The 23324-nt window shown below is 32.6% G+C and overlaps 1 protein-coding gene across 2 annotated transcripts in view; it reads left to right on the forward strand.

The window, feature by feature from the left end:
* The first annotated feature begins 7605 nt into the window (after positions 1–7605).
* Positions 7606–23324, forward strand: part of LOC108904269 (mucin-3A) — a 126820-nt gene continuing 111101 nt past the window's right edge. Inside the window, exons 1-2 of one of the 2 annotated variants that reach the window (XM_018706750.1) lie at positions 7606–7930; positions 7984–8076. In XM_018706750.1, coding sequence (XP_018562266.1) covers positions 8001–8076 — 76 coding nt within the window. In that variant the 5' untranslated portion in view covers positions 7606–7930; positions 7984–8000. The remainder of the gene's footprint in view (positions 7931–7983; positions 8077–23324) is intronic. The other variant, XM_018706751.1, reaches the window with a different exon arrangement.

Genomic DNA, 23324 nt, shown 5'->3' on the forward strand with positions numbered 1-23324 from the left:
AAACTCACTCATACACGCACAAACAACAATAAAATGCTCCACCTCAGTAAAAAACCTGGACTGTTTAACCTGCACGCCAGGCTGAAAGGGCAGGCATTAGGGTGCCGCTAGATACGTATCGAATAAATTGATCGATGCGAAGCTTCAAATAAGATGCAGATGTACAACTGTTAATTATTTTTTACAATCGCTTTCCATATGAGTAAGAAATTATTATTTTATTACATTTTGCTGGTAGTTTTATTATGTAACATACTCATAAGGGTGACCAAAAAAAAACGAATATTTTTCTTCGTGTCTCTTGTGAAAATATTTTAGTTTATCATGTTTTAAGAGCCCCCTCAAAAAATCAGCTCAAAAAAAATTTTTTAGAGGTCGTTCAAGATTTTTAAAAATTTTTAAAATCGTCAAAAGTTGAATTTTTTTAATTTTTTTTATTTCGTTATTCTATCACTTTCTAGGTTGAAAAAAATCTCGATTCTGAAAATTTCAAATCGATATTTTAATTTCTAAAGGTCACTCATAATTATTTTAACTTTCAAAGTAGTGTATGTACCTATGTTTTCGAGCGCCCTCTAAAAATAAATATTAACGAACTAATAATTTTTATTAAATTTGTTGAACAAAAGAATAGAAATAAATCACGAGACACTTAAATTTTAAAAAATTAAAAAATTATAAATATTTGATACTCACAGTGCGGTACCTAGTAAATTTGCCTCGAGAAATTTTTAAGTGTCTCGTGATTTTCTATTTTTTTTCTATTCTTTTGTTTATCAAATTCAATAAAAAAAATTATTAGTTCGTTAATCTTTATTTTTAGAGGTCGCTCGAAAACATTTTAAACTTTTTAGAAATTAAAATATCGATTTGAAATTTTCAGAATCGAGATTTTTTTTCAACCTAGAAAATGATAAAATAACGAGAAAAAAATGAAAAAAGAAAAAAATTCAATTTTTAACGATTTTGGAAATTTTTAAAAATCTTGAGCGACCTCTACAAAAATTTTTTTGAGCTCATTTTTTGAGGGGATTCTTAAAACATGATAAACTAACATATTTTCACAAGAGAAGAAAAAAAATATTCGTTTTTTTGGGCCACTCTAATACTCATACAGGATGTTTCTTAAGTAGAAGTCAAAAATCCAGGGGCGTATTCTGTGGTCAAAAATAAGGATTTTTTTGTTATATAAATGTGGGCTCTTAGGACAGCCATTGTCCAGCTACAGCGTGTCAAAAATTTTAAAAAAATCCAAAATTTGATTGAATAAAATTACATAAAAGACAACCTGGCCTACAGCCAGCCCTGCACCACATTGCAGCCGCCCTAACATTTCCGATCTCTAGTTATCAGAACCATAAACCCACACTGTAATATTGTACCGGTACAACTGCAATGCTACAACTCTCTTTTAAGTTTAAATCAACCCTTCGTCAGTATTTAATTTACTCCCTTATTTTGCCCACATTTCATGCCTCTTCAAAGTCACTTTAGGCCTTCCCATTTTCCGGCCGCCCTGAGGATTCAATCGAATTTGCAGTGGCCTCCTTTGATCTGCCAAATGTGTGGCCTAGTCACTTTGGCAGGGTTTATTTGTTCTCTTTTGCGATGTGATTTGGACCGAATACGCATTGGTAATGGTTAAAGACCTATTTAATATCAGGGGGTCCGTAGACAATTTTATGTTCATGAATTTAGGAACGCGTACTGTACAACAAATTATTTTTCCGTTTCCTGGGGCGCCATGTAGGTGTAATAATTGTTTTTTTTAAAGCACTGCGAAACGTGAATATATGCAATTAATTTATTTTAATGCTTTTCTTTGAAATTCTGAGCAACAAAACATGAATTCCTGAAGAATGCATCATTCACGGTTTGCCATTGACATTCATATTTAATTTATTATTACAAGGACGACGGTGAGAAAGAAGGAAATTGAAAAAATTGCCGGTTTAGTAACGCGGAGGAAGTTTATTATGAATTTTAGGATGTGGTTGAGACTTGGCTGCTTTTATACCGTATACTATTAATCAGACTTTTGTGTTGTTACATTGTAAAATTTACGAATAGGAGTCATACTTTTTTTATTCAACCGGTACAAATTTTGGATGTTACATAATTTTTTAATGAAATGTTTAGTGACATTTACTAGGGACGGTGTAAAATTATTAAACTATTACAAATATGAAATTTATCACATATTTTTCAGAAAACGATATACAGGGTGTCCGGGGAATAAACCAACCAACGAAGACGGCAAATTCTAGGGATGATTTTGTATCGATTTGACACGTTTGAACCGTTTTATCCAAAAAAGCTTCCTAAGGGAGGTGGGGCTCCTTGAAAATGGCCCTTTGACACTATTTTTTTTTATTGTTCAAATCGCTCGTATTCTTTGGAGTCTTTGCTATAAAGTTTTTATCTGGGACGTTCGTCATATGTTTTTCGAAAAAAGCCTAATTTTCGAGTAAAACTTAAAAACGATCTAAAAACATCGGGCCTCAACCCACTGGATTTCTTATTACAACAAATTAATACACCTGCTTAGGTGTTAACTGGTTGCTTACCAGTTAGAAGAAAAAATAAATAATGATTTTCATCAGATTCAAGCAACAATAAATTTCAAACAAGTTACATTTTCGTTATTAAAAAAATTGTCGCGTCTGTGTCAAAATTCTTATTTTATGTCTGATGAACTAGATGTCCATCTCCTCTTGTTTTCGAGATACAGAGCCACAAAATAAAATTTTTTAAATAGAATTTTTATTTACGAAAATTTCCAAACGGCGTAAAATATTTTTATGAAATTTGGTTTTCCGGGGTTTTTAAGGATGCCAAAAGCGCTGGTCTAATTATTTTTTGGATATTTCATAGAGGGCGCTAGTTATGTTATGCTACATTCCTATTAAATTTTAAGTTCTAATTTTTTTAAGGTTAGGTCTTTTATCATTCGTGCTCCAATTTCTAATGTACAATTTTATTTTCCAAAAATAATGTACTTTTGTTAGAACTTCCTAATGTGGACGGTTTTCGAGAAAGAGGCTTTCAATTGAACTCCTACAGTATTACGGTGTATAAAATAAGTGACTTTTCTCAAAGTAGGCTTCTGTCAAAACTTATTGATGAATGTCTCATAAACAACGCATACATTCTCAGTAATATTTTAAACTCTAATTAACTTTATATCCAAATTTTAGTGATTGTTAGTGACTGTAGTTAGTAATGACTAATTACAGTCACTAAAATTTTGATATAAAGTTAATTCGAGTTTAAAATATTACTGAGAATGTATGCGTTGTTTATGAGACGTCCATCAATAAGTTTTGACATGAGCCTACTTTGAGAAAAGTCACTTATTTTCTTCACCGTAAGAGTTCAATTAAAAGCCTTTTTTCTCAAAAACCGTCCACATTAGGAAGTTCTAACAAGAGTACATTATTTTTAGAAAATACAGTTGTACATTAGAAATTGGAGCCCGAATGGTAAAAAACCTAACCTTAAAAAAATTAGAACTTAAAATGTAATACAAATGTAGCATATCTAGCGCCCTCTATGAAATATACAAAAAATAATTAGACCAGCGTATTTGGTAAAAATCCCGTAATACCAAATTTCATAAAAATATTTCGCACCGTTTGGAAATTTTCGTAAAAATTCTATTTAAATATTTTTGTTTTGTCGCTCTGTATCTCGAAAACAAGAGGAGATAGATATTAGTTCATAAGACAAAAAATTCTTATTTTTTGTCGTACTATCACCCCCTGAATTTACGGAAACACCCTGTATATATTTTTATTATCTTCAACTTTTTGGTATTTTTGATATCAAATTCGAAAACCTAAGAGTATTCTAGAATAACAAGGGACTTTTGTCTTGAGTGACTAGGACTATATAGTGTACCGTATACAAAAAAAATGTGTTCGAAATGTTCGTGTTTTTTTTGCAAGATAACTACAAAAAATATAAATTCTTTTCTACCATTTAGTATCTAGTTGGCTTCGGAAAACAGATAAAGTAAAATTCTATAAAAAAATTGGAATTTTGAATGAAATAATATCAAAAACTGGCAAAAACAAAACCAAAAAAAGTTTAATCTATAAAAGATTATCTACGCCATTACTATCAAAGTGATTCGTTTCTATGATTGTGAAATCCTTGTGAAAAATCCTCTATTGTTCGTAAACTCACTACAAGCCTGTTGTACTCGTGATCACGTGTTTGTAGTGGCTGAAAATAGACTAATGATTTTAGGTATACCCAGACACAAAAATCGCAAAGATTTAAATATGGAGACCTTGCTGGCCAAGCAACTGGACTTGACCCCCTCTTCCGATTAATTGCTGTCCGTAAGTAGCATTTAAAAATTCAATAACAGATGTCCTGAAATGAGCCAGACAATCGTCATGTAGAAACCATAAGTTCTGTTGAATATCCAGAGGTATGTCATCTAATAAATTTGGCAAAATGTTCTCCAAAAAATATAGATAATCTTCCCTATTTAGGTGATTCGACAGTTGCACGGGTCCTAGTAGATTATATCCAAAAGAGAAAAGCAGTTTGATTGAAAACTAATTTATAAATCTGACATTCACACAACCACCATATGCAACAATTTGGAAATTCTAGTAAAAGCGCTATATCATAATTATACCTTGACAATAACGCAGGACATTTTGAACATTAGTTGTGACTTAATTTAGTAAAATAAATGCAAACCTGCAGAGAAAATAACTAATCTAATCAGTAATGGGTAATAAAAATTTAAAATAAGTATGATGTTTCAAAAACTAAAGGGTTTTCGAAGAAACATATTGTTGATTTTGATGAAATTAACTATGTTGTTAAAGTTTTTGCTCTTATTTCTCTCTGCTATACCTGTAATTTTACTGTAAATTTATATTTTATAATTTAAATATATCAATGTAAGTATTTTATAGAACTCCTTGAAATATGCATCCGATTCTCGGCACATAAATGTTATCAATGATACCAAACCAATTCATTGAACGTGAAGGAAACAACATTCCGTACCAAAACATTGACATTCCGCAGATTGAATATTAATGATTTACTTCTGAAGCGAAGTACGTATTCAAATTGAGATCACGAAAACTGTAAATATGACGAAAACTGAAAATGATATCTTGTTATAGTTGCATACCTACGTGTTTTTATTCTCTAAGGTTGTATGGGGTATTTTATAATTAATTAGTGGTAGTTTATCGTAATTAAATTATTACGATATTACGAAACTTACCCTAGGTCAAAAGTTGGTACTAAGATAGATACAGGATGTTATATGAAATATTTTTCTTAAAAAAAAAACTGCAATTGTTGGGACATCGATTTAAAATTTGGTATCGGAGGGCGTTTGAAGGTGTCAAATTTAAATATCATATAATTTTTGAGCTACAGGGGGCGCCACATATAGTATCTTTGCTGTAGAAAAACCGAAGATTAAACATACATTCTTAAAAACTTTGTGGAAACTCATATCTCACCGATTTCGAGATGCTTTCATTAAAAAATTATAATTTTTATCAAATAAGCCTTGAAATGGAAAGTAAAGTAAATGTAAGTTATTTAATTTGAACACAAACGTTAAGGACGAAAAAAAATTAATAACGAAATAAAATCTGTCAGTTTATGTCAAGTTATTGTGGTCTGCAATTAATTTTCTATTAAAATGACCCCAACAACTTTTTTCTATTGTCGAATTCATGATTTAATATGTGCCAAAAACGAAAAGCAAGAGGATTCAGGTCGGAGAAATGTGGTGGCTAACGCCTACCTATTCAGCAATGCATATAGTGCAGATTTTATATAATTAATTTTGTATTCGGCCTTAACCTACTTGTTCAAATTAGATAAGTTGTATTTCTTTCGTCTCTCTCACAGTTTACTTGATAAAAATTGCATAATAAGACAAAAAGTAGTTTGTTTATTGAATTTTTTAAATACAAATATCTTGAATAAGGTAAAGAAGTTCAAGTGCCTAAGTATTCGGTAAAAAAAAGTAAATATACTATAATAGGATATCTCAAAAATGATCTAATGGCGCGGTTTCTTCTAAACATTGTAGATACTGGGATAATCCAAATTTTCGATTGGTAATAGTCAAAAATTTTAAAAAGTAAATGTTTGGTGTGGCATAATGTATCATAAAATAGTTGGTCCTTAGTTTTTGGAAGGAAATTTTAATCAAAATTCGTATTCGGAAATTCTCAATAATTTTATTTTGCCAGAAATAGATAGCGAAAGTTTAGAGTTCAGAAGAAAATTAATATTTCAACAAAATGGATGCCCTATACATTCCACAATTCTAGTGAGAAATGTGTCCAGCAACCACCAATACGCAATTCAGTTGGTATCTGGATTCGACCGTGTCGGAGTGATTTTTGCGTACCACTATTTCCTTTTCTTGGGGTGTTTTCCAGCGAGCGTGCGATAATTGGATTCGAAGGTGTCGTGTATCGACATTTTGAGCAAATGTTATAGTTTGTTTTGTACTTGTGCATTTAAAAATTACTGAATTTTCCTTTTTGGTAAGTACCTAAATTATTTTTGGGTACTTTAATTACATATTTTTCAAATGCGTAATTTGATTAAATGTTCCTGTTTTAAGAGATTCATAATTACTAAAATTCGAACTAAAATTTAAGCACAACACTTTCTTCGTACTACAAAAAAAAAAAAATTTATTTTTTAAAAACTGGAAAACAATTATCTTGTAATTTACTAAATGTTTCAAAAATAATAGCTGTTTACATTTTTTCCGTAGGACAAGTCTGCCGCGTATACACGTAGCGTGCATCAGCAGGTTAAGCGCTGTTGTCACGTTATGATGAAACTCCTCAATAATAATACTCGCTGTATTTCGAAAACTGTTAATCTTACGCCCCTGTAATGCATAACTTATTCGTTCATTTATTATTACTCTATCTCATGCTGAAGTAGTGGCAGTCAAACTTCTTACACCCTGTATAATTTCTTTTTTGTAATGCTTGTATATCTATTACTTTTTTATTTTCATTAATAAAAGTCATATGCCTCAATAAAGAAATGAAACATTAAGGAAATTCGTTGTCTTAAATCCCCATTTGACAAAAAATCTCACTATCCTGTTAACTTTATTAAAAATTGTTACAGAAATTTGTTCGGAACTGTATTCAATTTAAGATGGATTTGGGACTTGCCACTTACTTCTCTCCTTTCCGATCTTCATCAGCCAGTACTGTGCATCATTTTTCTTCTTTCAAATAAACCAAATTATTACAATTCCAGTTACTGCCAAACGACATCATTAGCGAATACACCGTTCAAACGAGTACTTCCTTGCCTCAACCGTCACCAAAACAGTTATGAAGACAGATCTCAACGCCTGTCAATTACCAACCGACCATTGTCGGCGCCTGGGCCACAAACAAAGCTGCCGTCCTCTTCATTACATAACTCCTATTATTTATTTATCTTATAGGTGGTTACCGCAAAGTTTGTTGTACTTGTGCATCTAGGTAGGCCTGCGTGAGACAGCGAGAGAGAGGGAGAGCGGCGCTTTTCTTTTATTCGGCTGCACTGCCATGGCATACCGGGATTTCACGTTGACTCAACTCAACACACAGTCGGTAGGAAGGCCGGTCGTCGCACGAAATTGGAAAGTGCAGCAGCGAGCTGTCGATCGACTCGACTCAATTCGAAACATCGCGGTCTCTTAACGCACCAACATCGATTTAACAAACCCGACTGCCGTTGTATTTTTGTGTATCCAATGTGCGATTGAGATGTGACATTAGGGACATAGGTATTCAAGTGTGCGCGAGATATTTGGTTCCGCGGTGTTTGTGGGAGATTTGCAAGACTCGAAGTGCGATGCCATAAACTTTTTTAACTGCCAGAAGACTATTGTATAACACATTAACGATACATACAGGTGAATATATCTAATATTTAGTTTTAATGTTTGTAATGCATGCATTATTACAGATGTGGGCGCATTGGGCATGTTAAATAATTTGCCGCCCCTACTACCGCACATATTTCCGTCTTCTTGGCTAATTTTCGTGATCAGAATGAGGGGTAGATATTATCTTTTTTATTTATTATTGTTTTGCTCTATTTACAGTTATTTGTTCTTCAAACTAAATACAATTAAAATAGATTTACTTTTGAGTAGATACAAGAGCTTATGCTATTTAATTTTATCTCGTTTTAATTGAAGTTTATTATTTCTTTTACGTTTAGTTTCACTTTCAAAACTTTCATAGAAAGCATTTCTCTTAGATTTACGGGTTAGGGAATAAAAGTAACTATAAAATAATAAAACTTTTATAGATAAAGAGACAGATATTTTTATCTCTCCATAGTAGGTACCCATCTTGGGTTAATTACATTTTTTTCGCAGTTTGTTCAAGTATTTTGCCAACTGTGAGAAAAATTTCTAAAAATTTAATAAATCCTTAAGCAAAAAGGATCAGTCAAACGTTGTTTTTGTTAAATCATTTTTGCCTAATCAAAAATTTATCACTGAGGAAAAAGACAAATATAAAATCAATCTGCATTTCAAGTAAGTCTCAGTTGAAATTTCGTTTATTATCAGCTTCCACTGCTAGATATTACGAGTATTTTTCTTTCAATGTTTTGCATGCGAATTATTTGGTGCGAGATTTTTGGTTTCATAAAGAATACTCCTTTTACTTGATTGAGTATTTCTACCGCACTAGAAAGCAAAATTTTTAAGTACCTAAATAACCCTTTGTGGCATGACAAACTCTTACTCTTAAAAACTGTTCACATCAGTATATCAAAGATCAACCACTAGACCACAGTGTGATTTGTTTGAAAAAGAAACATATGTTTAAAAGTAAGCGGCAATACGCGTTGTAATGCCAGAAATAAGCTAAAGTGTTCGAGCCGTGTCCCACTCCATGTTCACAATACACAATGCTACTGACTACCATAAAAACACGTGCCACATACTCGACCAAGCGTCAAACTTACTCACACACGCACAAACGACAATAAAAATGCACTGCCAATGCCTCTCAGCAAAAGAACTGGGATTGTTCACGCTAGGCAGACAGGGCCGGCATTAGGGTGCCGCTAGATACGTATCGAATAAATTGATCGGTGCGAAGTAGTTGATGCTTCATGATTACATTTTTTCCCAATCTGTGTTTTTCTTTGTTATTATTGCAGGAGTGAATTTTAAGGATATATCCTGGTATTTTACGGCATAAAACAATTGCTATTATTATCCTCTTAAACATTATTTAACATTTAATAGTTTATTACTGCTACCGTTTTCCTTTGTTATTATTGTTGGAGAAGTGAATTTTACGTATATATCCTGGCATAAAAAATTACTTTGCGTTAAAATTATGAATAATATGGTAATTTTTCATTTGCATTCACCAAATATTGTGAGTCATAACAATTTTTATATACTTAGGCAAGAAGATAAATAGACAAATTGGTATTGCAACCTTTCACTTTTTAGTCAGACATTTTTTAAACAGGTCCAACTTACTTCCTGTATTTTATATTTAATTATCTGCGAAAATAAGATCCTTGTGGTATTCATCTGTACTTAAATAGATTAGATGTTACTGACATTGGGTAATGTCGTCGAATAACGGAAAGTTTAAAAGAATCGCACAAAAAATGTAATATTTTCTCAATATCAATTCTTTCAAAGGACATTTACTTTAAAGCAGTATTTCCTTAAGCGTAACTAACATCACATGAATGTGGGTGAATTACAAGTTATTAGCACGGAATTAGATAACACGAAACAATGAAGCTATAAAAATTTAATTTGCAATTTTCATAATGAAGAACAGATCGTATTGCGCAAAGTGAATATCCAAATTGCAGAACAAGTGAAACCCATTGTTGTGAAAATACACGTCCATAACCTAATAACTGCATGTATATACATTACAATCATACCTACAATCACCTGATAACTATTATTATTATTGTTATGACAAATTTTAAATGTTTACACATTCTGATAGATTTCAAATTCTAACGACCTGTTCATTTGCTAATATAAATGTACGTACGAGGTAGGTTCAGAAGGTATGTTCAGAAAATAATCGAACTTTTTGGATTACCTACGCGCTAATGGAGATATTCAGTGACATAGGTTGGCAATGCGTTGCCCATAACCTCCTATGTAACCACATGTTCCTGAATTGTTGATATCTCATTTAGTTTTCGTGATATTGTTATTTGAATGCAACATGTTTAAGTGTAGCAATGATTTTTGAAATATGCTATTTTCTAGAACAACGATACAACGTAAAATTTCAGTCAGTTCACGTCAGTTTCAATCCAATGTTAAAGTAATGCTCACCAGACCTGGCCCCTTATTTTCTGAGCAGACCTCATACAAATGATAATCCTCAACTAAAGACAATTTTAACAATAGATACAAAACAACAAGACCCTCATGCATTGCGATTATGGTAATAGTTGTTTCAACAGTTTTCTATAGTAAAATGTTAGTCAGTTTGTGAAAGAAGTTCGAGATTGTTTGCAACAATGCAAGAGAAACACGATAGCAAACTGGTAATGGATATAATTCTCGAAGATAGGATGCATCATAATTACTTGCTTCAATCGTTACTGGACGGTGAAAGGAAACTAAAACCGATATGAAAAAAAAATTAAAGAAACAGGCGAATTATTACAGTACATTTCCCAAGAATTATTAGAAGGTCCAGAGAGAAGTGGAACATGAAAGGTAGATACCCCACGATTGTAATCGCTGACGACTGCAGTTTTGAGCGCTTGCATTTTTTCTTTAGCATTCCCATGATGCTGTTTCATAACGTAAGTAGGCCATCTAACTATTTCCGTAATATTTTTGTGTCATAACGAGATACATGTTTATCATCTAATATAAAGCCTCACGTCTCACGCGTCATCGCCTAGTGACGTCACTATAAGTGGTTTTGTCTGTCTAACTGTACAAGCGTAAGTCGGCGCGCGCATTTTGTTAAATATTTTAATAATTTCGTCAAATGCCTGTTACAAAATTAATTGTGATTGATTGTACATCACTATTTTAAATATTTTTATTAGAATTGTCGTGTGTGATACTTTTTTAAATTTAATTATATGCGAAGGACTTATATTCGTGTTTTTCAAGACATGAAGCTTTGTACTAGGTCATCGTGACAACTTTTTAAAGTGCGCAAAACAAAGTGATTCGTTTTTGTACTATATTTTATATTTGCCTGCTTTTTTCACTATTTTCGTAAAAATAAGACAGATTTAAACCACTTACTAATTTTAAAAATTTTTCACATTTGGCAAAATACCCAAAAATAAAGAAAAACATTTTTTTATTTAATTTCGCCCGGTTTCCCACACTAGTCATGCTTCATAGTTCCTAGAAATGAGTGCACCGCTCTCTGCTAATAGGTACTGATTTGTTAATACTGAATTTATATCGTTACAATCTATTACTCCATTGTATGACGCATTTGCCACTACTGATAAGACGTCACTGACGAAGCGTTGAGACTTTACGATCTAGGCTAAGCGGTAATGGGTAGGTACGCTCAAAATGTTACTTTGTGTAGAAGATTTCTGCCAACCGATGCTTTAACTTTGTATTACTTTACCTCGCAGTCTTCTCATTAAAAACGGCGTTATGAAAACGTGAGGGCTTAAAAGAAAAAGAGCCAATGTAGAAAGTAATAAGAAATACAATCAGCTCAAAAGATTTATGGAGCTTAAGCATTTACTGAGGCGAGCTGTTTAAAGCCTTTTGTAATGTGATGCCGTACTTGACATATGTCGTATGTTAATAATCCTCTTACGGCTGTCTCTCAAGTGAAAAGCGCTCGCAATGAAATATTTCCCAATATACCTGTCTGGTGTATGCAAATTGGTGGCGGGCAGAGGTGTTTTTAATCGGTCAACGCATGACGACAATGATAGTCAATAACCTCCTTCTGTGTGTGTGTGTGTATCGATAATGTTTTTTGATTATGTAACTTACGGCACTTGTTAAAAGTCGACCGACGGTCTTATCCAGGCCAGCGAAAAACTTTCTCTCGCCACAAAGTATACACCGGCGATGATCCTCCTTTTCCTAGCACTTGCAAAATCGAAGGATTATGATAACGCGCTAGCCTAGGGACGTCCATAAGAAATTGGAATAGTTATCTGATGGCCGCTTGGCAGTACAAAAATCCATCGGCTGATGTTATTTGAAGTCGTGGTGCTTAAAGGCATTCTTTTCCTTCATGAAAATATACACGGTCATTCCATAATAGTTTCTATTTAGAAAAAAATGGTATTGGAATTTTCTTGTGATTTTAAGGCAATAATAAAAAACTATTGACTGTTGCATTCCAAAGATATAAACCAAACTTCTTTTTTTTAATGAAACATCCTATATATTTGTTATTTTTTCGGTTCCTCTCTTTTTCCTAATTATAATGATACAATCTGTCAAAAAGGTAACCGGAATTTGTCAATAAAACCAATATATTCAATTAATCATCAACATTTATTTTGTCTCCGTCAAGATAGGGTCCATTTGAAACAGGACATTTTTTTCAACGAACAAACCAGTCGTCAAAGCACTTCCGGTGTGGATTCAACTCCTTCAGTGATTTTTGTTCTATGGCTTCTATCGACTTTAAACGTATTCCATGAAGTGGTAATTGGAGTTTGGGAAAGAGAAAAAAGTCAGGAGGGCCATATCCTAAAAATACGGTGGCAGCTCGATGACTGCTGGATATGTAGGATAAAAAACAGTTTTTTAACTGCAGAAAAATTATTTAGAAATTTGTCTCAAAAAACGGTATGAATCGGAGTCGAAATCTAGTTTGGGTCATCAACTTTAATTTTAATTTAATTAAAAGTTGATGAAAAGAAGCATAGGACGGAAAAGCCGAATCGTACTGGAAACAATTGGATTTTGTTTTCTTCAATGTCCGGAAGGTTTTCCAAAAAAAAAAAAACAAAAAGAAACTCGAAAAATTTTTTCCCAAATCCGTGCTCGGAAAGAAATTTGCAAAATTTTTTGTCGCGCTATTAGAATTACATTATAACTGTAGCTCCTAAAAAATTTCGACCGAATGATCTAAAAACTAGAATCTTAGAGCTTCAAAACGCTTTTTTTTTAATTCCCGTTACGACCATTTGTCACCTAAATACAGTATGTCAAAAATCACAGAAAAATTTCGGAAATTCTTTTGACCCTTTAATTTTTTGCATTAGTTGCTTTTGATCATGACCGCAACATCCAAAGGAAAGTAATTTTTTTAGCCAAATTTTTAAAAATTTTAAAATGACAGGTGCTAATAGGGGTATAGAATTACCTACCTATTTCCCTTCTACTAGAACTATTCGTGCATTTTTCTACAGTATAGACTTTAGACTATAATTTCTTTAATATATATATGTAATTTATTTTACATCTCGTGCCGTTTTTCATTTACTCTTAACGACGCGACATGTACTTTTTGCTCTAATTTGTGGTTGCTGTTATCGTAAAAGATCTTGTACCTGTACATTTGAAATGCCGAAGTTGGCTTTGAATTATTGGTAAAATGCATGTGGGCGATTATAATGCAAGTTGAATTGCTGGAACCGTGCATGTATAATCGATTTTTTTATGGAAACAGGAATTTATTGTCTGGTCTAGGAACTGGTGTTATGCAAAACTGGTGTAACATTTATACGTTTGTCATCCGAATTTAATTTATGCCGATACGATAAAATCTTATGTAAAGCAACATTTCCTCATGATAATTAATATTTTATGTATCTAGGTATATGGATGTATTATAAATATTAGTCATCGGAGGCTAATAAATCTAATATAATCTAATAAATTTGTATAAATCCGCAGTAATCATCATGTTTATTTTAATAATAGAAACCTAGTATCGTTTTTGCGATCAACTATTTTGGATTTAATTTAACCTAAACTAGCAACCCGCCCCGGCTTCGCACGGGCAAATATAAAATAGCCTATGTTACTCCGAGGAGATGTAGCTTTCGGTAAAATTGGTTGAGTAGTTTTTGAGTTAAATCGTAACAAACAAAAAATCAATCATCTTTTACCTAATGCGACCCTAATAATAATTTTAAAATAATTCACGATATATCTATATACCTAAAGACAACAAAAGAACTCAAAATTAAAAATTCAANCTTTCGGTAAAATTGGTTGAGTAGTTTTTGAGTTAAATCGTAACAAACAAAAAATCAATCATCTTTTACCTAATGCGACCCTAATAATAATTTTAAAATAATTCACGATATATCTATATACCTAAAGACAACAAAAGAACCCAAAACTAAAAATGCAAAACCTTTAAATTTAAAACAATATAGGTAACTACCACCAATGTCAAAACAAAACGAATTAAATTAAATTACCTATATTCATGACTATCAATTTTAATTAATAAGTAAGTAGTTAGGTATCTAACTACCTAAAGAATACAAACACGAAACAAAAATGCGACTATGAAGTTTTAAATGATTCACAATAAGAAAAAAACAACAAATTAAAACTCAATGAAATAAAAGTATGTTTGCAAGTATCTATGTATGTTCCGACTACCTAAAGACAACAAATACAAAACAAAAATGTGACCTTAAAATATCGAACGCAATTATAACTTTCCAACAACACCCAGAAAGAAAACACAGTCGTCACCTCTATTCGCTCCAAGTCAGTTTATTAAATGATCACTTGCTCGTTATCGTTCGGCTTATTAGCTAAACAGTAGCCAAGACGGTGCGGGGGGAGGGTCGGCGATCGCATCGAGCGAAGCGAGGCGCTTGAATTTTAATCTCGCGTCCCTAATTTTATTGCGATTACTCCTAAGATATTAATTTAAATTATATGGTGTAAAAGAGTAAAATAATCTTCATGAAATGCTCAAGCCAACTAACGTATTTAAAATGATAAGGATTAATACCGTATTTGTGTAAATAGCTTTTCAATTACCGCTTTATAATTGCCCATTTTTTAAAGTATTAAAATGGATATAGTATGTTATTCTTAAGAGATAGACGTATGCCATCGCGGACTTTTCTGTAGTACACAATTCCACCATACATTATTTTGTTGTATCTCAAAGGGTTTAGGCAGCGTTATCATTGACACCTCCAACAAATATCGTTAATGTATACGAAAACTTAACAAATTACATACTGAAACCTTCCTCGAGAACCACTCTATCCATTGGTGAAAACAGCATGAAAATCGGTGCAGTAGTTTTTGAGTTTATCGCGAACAGACAGAGCAGCGGAGGACTTTGTTTTATATGTAGTGATGATTGAATAATTTAAATTTCACCATATCTGTATTATCCAAAGAATCTCTATGTTCTATCTTTTGCAAAACAATTTCACAATTGGGCACTACTGACCTGAGGAAGTTTCTAATAATAAAATATTAACGCAAGAACTTTTAGAGCTGACTAATTAGTGCTTTCTAAAATTTTAACTCAAATAATGAATCAACCTTCCTTCATATCGTGATGGAATCATCCCACTTCGTAAAATATATATATCTATATCATAACTGAAGGCCTAAAATTTGATAAACGCCGAGTCCACTCCATTCCCGGCGTAGAATTAATTAAACCCTCTTGAAATTAATCGGAGCCGGGAATTTCGGAATAATTTGTTTTCCGAATCCCCGTAATTTCGATTCTTCTGGAGGAGCGACTGAATTATAATCCCCTCGCAATACGTTATTATCCCGTCTCTTGTTATCTCGCATGCTTATTTAGTGAGTGAAATTGTTCATTTACTCGAACAGGCAAATATTTTAGGGAGGTCACTCCCCCTAGGTTATCATTTCGTTCGGCGGGGCATATCGATTTATGTAAACTGGTTAACTTGCCGGAAAATAGACCGAAGCATCCGGTAAATACGATTTCGCTTGTCGAACTCTGTTTAACGGAGTTGAAAATTAAAAAAAAGGCTCGGACGCCAAAGCAAAAATAAGAACAGCAAAACAGTTAGTCCATGCGAAAATGCACGTGTTCAATAATGTGTTTATTTTAAAAGATCATCCACATTGACTCACAATCAGTCAGGTTAACTAAATGACAGTTACCACCACTAGTATCCAAAACACTTAATTTTTTAGCAGCTGAAAATGAAATTTCTATTTTGTTGTAACTAGTTTGTAACGTTAGCAACAAAGAAGGCTTTAATATAAATTTATAGATGCAGTACTATTGAAATCATGGAGTCTTTCGAGAAGAAGACTTTAGAGTTAGCAAATCTAAGATAAAGTATGGTTCAGATGTGGTCAGGACACATTTATGATTTGGTCTCACAGAAATAATAATATGAAGTTTAGGTACCGCATTAATTAGACACATCCAGATCCTTCTAGATGTTTTTGTCAAGAGGAAACTGAATTATCTGCGAGATTGCTATTTGAATACTCATCTCATCATTATCCAGATCAGAAACAAGGTACTATCACCACTTTGATGCATCGAGCAAGTGCCATCTGCGATCCAGAACACTTGAGCGAAGCTCTCGGAGGAATTGAAAATAGGAGTATTGAACAACTCATCAGAACAATATTTAAGAACAAGGAAAAGGAGAAGTGGGTATCTAACAACAACGTACCAGTTCTATATACGAGTACATACAAGGATGTACAGAGAAAACGGTTTATAATGCCTCAAGCCTTTCTCAAGAGAGCTGCAGGAACAATAAAGTCCAAGGCCCTGGATATGCAACGCCTTGTGTTCATCTAAAGAATAACAGCAGATAAAAATCAGTAGTTTCGAAGCACAGGGCAATCACGACATTCGATGAATCAAAATTCTAGCAAGAGAAACGAGATTTTGACCTACACTCTGCATACAGAGAAACAATAGAAACCCAGAAAAATTTATATAATTTCATCTAAACGAACAACACTATTTGGAATTTGGAAACGACTTATTATAAATCAATGACCAGAACGTTATAGGAGAGAACCAATATACCGGATAGGGGACTTAATATCTAGTACTGGTTTCTTCTGGGGAAGAGAGAAATATGGTGCCGAAAGATATACAGATTTGAACGAAATCAATCATTGGCAACTGCCACGAGCGAACTGTCACATATGCAGACGTGTTGTTTTTGGTACCCATTTTGGTTGTGAATAATTATATAGCCTTTCCGATATCAATTGAAGAATCCAGAGGTTGACAATATGTACCAGGTTCAGTCGCTGACGCAGCAACTCGGTATTGGAATATTTGAAAAACTTGTTCCCATATTTATTTAGCTATAATAAATACAGGTCTGGTCAAACTAAACGTGGAAGTGGTAGAAATGTATACGCCCAGTTGAAGAATGCGAACGCGGGCAACCGAAATACAAACACAGCTGCATTGGGCCACTGGGCAATAAATCTCAGCTGTTGACACGTGGTTGACAAATTGCCCAGCAGTGCAGTGCAGCAATGCAGAATTTGGTGTGATTCAGGTAATTTTAATTTATTATAGGCACCTTCTATTAATCATTCATATTACAATTGCGGAAGGGAGAAATAAGAGGGATATTTTCTTTACTAATATTATTACAACATGACATTTTGGAGACCTTTTGAAACGGAACAAAACGACATTTACCATCAATATAATAAAATTCTTTGAGAACATAAATAATTAAAATATGTTGGCCAAATGAACATATAATAGAAATTTTCTACACCTTATATACAAATTATTATAATTTTTTACTTTTAGCAGAAAACTTTTTTTATGAGTCATTAAATTTTATTGCCATGCGTTTTTTTTATATGTTCAACCGATTCCGGAAAGACTATACAAAACAAATTGAAATAAATGGCTTTTTGTAGAAGATCTTGGAAATTTTGAGATTTTATTATAATTTATTTAACACAGTTATGTGTATTGCAGATCAAAATAGAAAGTAAATATATTTAACAAAATTGTGGTAAAGTTAAATACAATTTTTTGGTAATACGTATCACAGATTGTATAGTCGTATTTTCTATATAAATTATAGTCAAGAGTGCTGTAATTATGCAATTATTTTACCGTGTGGATAACGCTAGTATTTTGAACAATTAATATTTTGGCAATTGAAACAGAAATGAAGATTTTATTTCAAGTCATTATTTCAAGTATTAAGAAGGATATTAGGGTAAGTATCATGAAAGCAACATAATTAAATAAGTCTTTGTATCTTAATGACAGAAAACTCTGTAGTGTTTAGGGCACGAAAAAAGAAAACACGACATCCTCAAAAATACTCTTAGAAACTAAAATGAAACAAACGCAGAAGAGTAAGCGAATAGCTCTAGACGAATGGAGATTGCTGTTTCTTCTTGAGCACCTTCGATAGAAGACAGCACACAAAATCAAGATGAAGATTTTATAACAAATAATAATATCTTTGACATCTGCTTTGTAAAGAGCAAATATACTGAGATGAGACGGTAGGAAATAACTACTCTGCTATCTACAAGCTCTGTCCAGCATTCAATTATACCTTTAATATCTATCAATTAGATCATTTGTCAGTAATATCAACAGACACAGACCACTCTCATGCTACATATATTTCTTAGATTATATCTCACCCACCTCAGATATGTGTCTTCTATGGAAGGAAGTTTTAAATCCACTGTTATACAAGATAGTTCTAGAGTCACATATTTATTATCCCAAAAGAAATAGATGGAGCAATCGTGACCTAGTAAATATTTTCTAAGAAGCAAGAAACAAAACTTTTCGATACTTTCAAAGGATACTGTTTGTCCGTACCAAAAAACCAAATACTGGGATACATAAGGGATAAATCACGAATGTAGGAGTGTTGTACATCAACGCACCTGATTCATACTTACAATTGCTGAGTTGCTGTTATTGAATACGTTTCCAAGAATGTATCCCCTTCTACAGGGTGTTAGAAGTTTGACTGCTTTAATTTTAACAGACGATAGAATACATTAAAATAAACAAAAAAAACCTTATATGACATGGGTCCTAAACTCAACCATTTTCGAGAAAAAAATATCAAAATCTCCAATTTGATGAATAAAAGTTCGATTAATTAAGGAATATTGACATAACTGCGCGCATAGAATCCATAAAATACAATGTTTATCACTTTTTTGAACTTCTTCATGCTCAATTCTGAAAAATAATTAGCGTTGTAATAAATTTAAAATTCATATCGAGCAATGTGACAACGGCGCGGCGGTTAACACCAGATACGAAGCTGTCCAGCAATACGCAATTCAGTTGGTATATGGTATTAGGCCGTGTCTGAGTGTTTTTTGCGTACCACTATTTCATTTTCTTCAGGTGTTTTCCAGCGAGTGTGCGAAAATTGGATTCGAAGGTGTCGTGCACACGTGGTATGCATCAGCTGTGTGGCGTTAGGTTAAGCGCTGTTGTCACGTTGTGATGAAACTCCCCAATATTACTATTTTGAAAACTGTTAATTTTACACACTTGTAATATACAACTTTTTTGTTCATTTATGATTACTCTATCTCATGCTGAAGTAATGGCAGTCAAATTTTTTACACCCTGTGTAGCGTCGCGCCCTATCACACATATTGATTATTATTTATTGCCATAAATGAAATCTGATCCCCTGCTCTAATGTCTTTTAATTAGACATATGAGACGTAATCAAATAAAGGGAGATCGTATCGATTAATTAACTATCTATCACTTCAACACTTATGTACAAAATCACTTAAAACATGAACTGAACTACAAACGTGCCCGAATGACAGTTAATCTAGTTGAGTGCAGGCAATTAAAAAAGTCCATTACTCGACACCTCATAAAAACTACTACGTTTCATTTCTATTTTTTTCAAATAACCACACAATTAATTACCTTTATCGCCACATTTCACAATAATACGTTACTCGCACAATAATAGCCAATTTGGTCTTTTTCAATTTAAATTTGAGTATTCCGCTATCCATTGTGGATTAAACCGAACTTGCTATTTAAATTTTCGTGTTTGTATTGTTCGGCTGAATAAAATATATGTGAATCATGTTATTTCCTGTTGCTCTTATCTGGAAGTCGGAGGCAAATTGCGTCACCGAAATACGGCGTGCCTACCTTTCAGGAGGCCTTTTAATAACAGCGCAACGGTAGATAAGCATTTTTTCGCAGCCGTCATAACAAAAGTTTATCATTTGGAATGTCTTCGTGACAATTCACGGGATTATTTCGCTATCTCTTTTTTGTTGAATGAAATTTCATCGACGTTTATCGTCTCTCTGACAATTCCGAATTTAATTTTGTAGATGTGTCGATATTTATCGATTGTAAAAATTGACTTATCGGGACCTGAACTTTATAAGTTCAAAATGCTGATAACCAATGAGTTACCATTGGCTTGTAGTATGAAATAACACCGTTTTGGTCTAGTGTTTATAGATATTGAATAAAATCGTGTTTAAAATACTTAAAATTATATATTTCCATTTCTCAATTATTATTTTTTACACAATATGCATAAATAAATGCCAAAAGTTGCAACAGAAACTTGGCAACAGCGCACGATATCCTAAGTTTATTATTAGTAAGTTGGCAGTCCTTCTCATGTATATAGGCATACATTATGCTATGTGATCACGCGCACAGCTGATTGCTTTAACCTATAAAATGAAGAACAAAGTTGGTAGAAAGGAAAATTTGAGACCAAAAGAAAGTATGAATGCTTGAGAATTAGAACAGAAAATAGCAAAGGCAGGAAAAAAGCTGTTCGAGAGAAGATTGTGGAGCCAGAACCTCCGCACACCGTTCGAGGGCATCAACTAATCGACATAGAGTGCATGGCACAAAACATGAACTGCTCTTTTTCAGCCAAAAATATTTTAAAAATTATACTGAAATTATTAAAATATTAATTTTAAAATGAAAAATTATATTAAAAATGTCATAATTTATCAAAATGCACAAGATTGTTACATGCGCTGTGATGCAAAGTATAAATATTTCATTGTTTATATGCTGCTGTATTTTTGACCCTTGTATTGAAAGTTTATCGTACTTTATACATAATTAAAAAAATATTTCAAATAACATTTTTCATTTGAAACTTTCCCATTTTATTATTCCAAATTGAATTACACAAATAAACACAAGTTGAACGTAATCCATTTCTATTTTGTTTATCGAAACGTTTATTTAAATTAAATTTAAACCAATAACGGCGGTGACATTTTTAACATTAAGGCGATGTTTCACATTGTATTAGCTATGTCCTGTCCAAATTTTGTTCGTGCAACTCTCGGTTTCGACATGTTTCCAGCCAAGAAAATTGAATAATTCCAAATATTTCGAATTTTCACCACCAAGAACGGCGGTAACAACATTTTTAACATTAAGACGATGTTTCGCATTGTATTAGCTATGTCTTGTCCAAATTTGGTTAACACAACTCTCTTGGTTTCGACAATTCAAAACCTGTGTATGTTTTTAGCCAAGAAAATTGAATAATTCCAAATATTTCGAATTTTCACCACCAAGAACGGCGGTGACAACATTTTTAACATTAAGGCGATGTTTCGCATTGTATTAGCTTTGTCCTGTCCAAATTAGGTTAACGGAACTCTCTCGGTTTCTACATGTTTCCAGCCAAGAAAATTTATTACAACAAATAAAGACAAGTTGAACGTAATCCATTTCTTATTTGTTTATCGAAACGTTTATTTAAATTTCCCGCCACCTATCCTCATTCATACTTTATTACGCTGTTGCCGTTTCTGCTTCACGTTTATTACTTAGTGGACGGTAAGTCAGAACTTTCAATGTTTGATAATTTATTTCTCTGTGAAATGTGCGGTAACCTACTTTCATCTTTCTCTAATCTATTAATTAATGATTCAGGTAAATATCTATATTTTTTCGTCTTACCATTTACATTTTTTCACCCGTAATTTGATTGTAAGGGCATCATAGCATTTCCCATAACAACCTATGTTATATATTCAAATCTTTGGCATTAATTAAAAACAAAAACAAATCGATAAATAATTCGAGAATAATTCACAGAATTTAATTTGACTGCATTTTTTCGTAGCAGTCGATCCTCATTAAACCAACTGTATGAAACTAACGAAAAGCAAAACTGCAATGAAAATAAATTTTGTAAAACCAATTGCTTTTACCTGACTTGCTACTTTAGTCATCATTTTATTTATTATTCGTTATTTGTTATTTTAAAGTCACACACACAAGAAGATAAGAACAGATAAATCATTTTCCATAAAGCAGATACTGTTGTCCAGTTAGGCGATTTGAGAATACAAAGGATCTTATTAAAAAGCCTAAACGTTGATGAATTATGTGTGGAGAAGGAGAAATACGAGCCTTCATAAATGAATACAAGCCACGTAATTTTGTTTTTAACAATAATTTTATTTCATTCGTGTTGGCAATTAAATTTTGGTAAAACTATTAAAAGTGTAAGATCAAGATTGCGTTAAAAATATTCTGTTTAACCGGCTGGTAATTTTTCAAGACAATTTATTCAACCAATCGGAGATCGCGTTATATCGAGCGCAGACGCAGCGGTTTGTTTCTGTTCATTGAAAAGGAATCGTTACTATCAATAATGCTGAGGTTGGGGCATTTTAGTTGACAGTGCCAATTGTGCAATGTTGGTTGCCTAGTCTTAACGATCACGTGACATGCTCTTTTATACAAGCTTTGAGTTGTGTGTATTATTAAAAAAAAAAGTTCTGTGATTTCTAAGCAACGTTTCCTGAGGTAAATTTGCAACAATCTGCCATTTTATCAAGACTTATTTATTATTAAAAACATATCTTTCTAAATACCTTGTATGTATTGTGTAATTGCGTTACGTTTTGGATAATGTACGAATAAATAAATAAACCGTTTCTCCTACAAAAAAAAAAAAGATTAAAAAAGCTAATACGATATTCATGGAAATCCCGATAAATTTACAGAACTTTCGTCCTATCTATATCATGATCCTGAGGAATTATGGTTATCCCCATTTTCTTTTCCGTTTCGATTATATGTCGTCTTAGAGGTTTATACAGATAGATTTAGGATGTACGATAGTTTGAAAAAACATTTTTCCAAGACACTTCGATATTTTTTCTACTGAAAGTAGTATTTCAATTTATACTGACTGTGCATTAATTAATTTTGATCTTTGATCATATTTTACCAAGAATATATCTGTTTTGTTGAAATATTTTCTTGTTTGGAATGAATTATCCCTAAATTCGTTAAAAATTGACATTTAAATTATAATCCAGATTTTTAGCACTTTACAGGTGTATAATTTATATT

Source organism: Anoplophora glabripennis, unplaced genomic scaffold, assembly GCF_000390285.2.
Source record: "Anoplophora glabripennis isolate ALB-LARVAE unplaced genomic scaffold, Agla_2.0 scaffold46, whole genome shotgun sequence".
In the NCBI taxonomy this organism is placed as follows: domain Eukaryota; kingdom Metazoa; phylum Arthropoda; class Insecta; order Coleoptera; family Cerambycidae; genus Anoplophora; species Anoplophora glabripennis.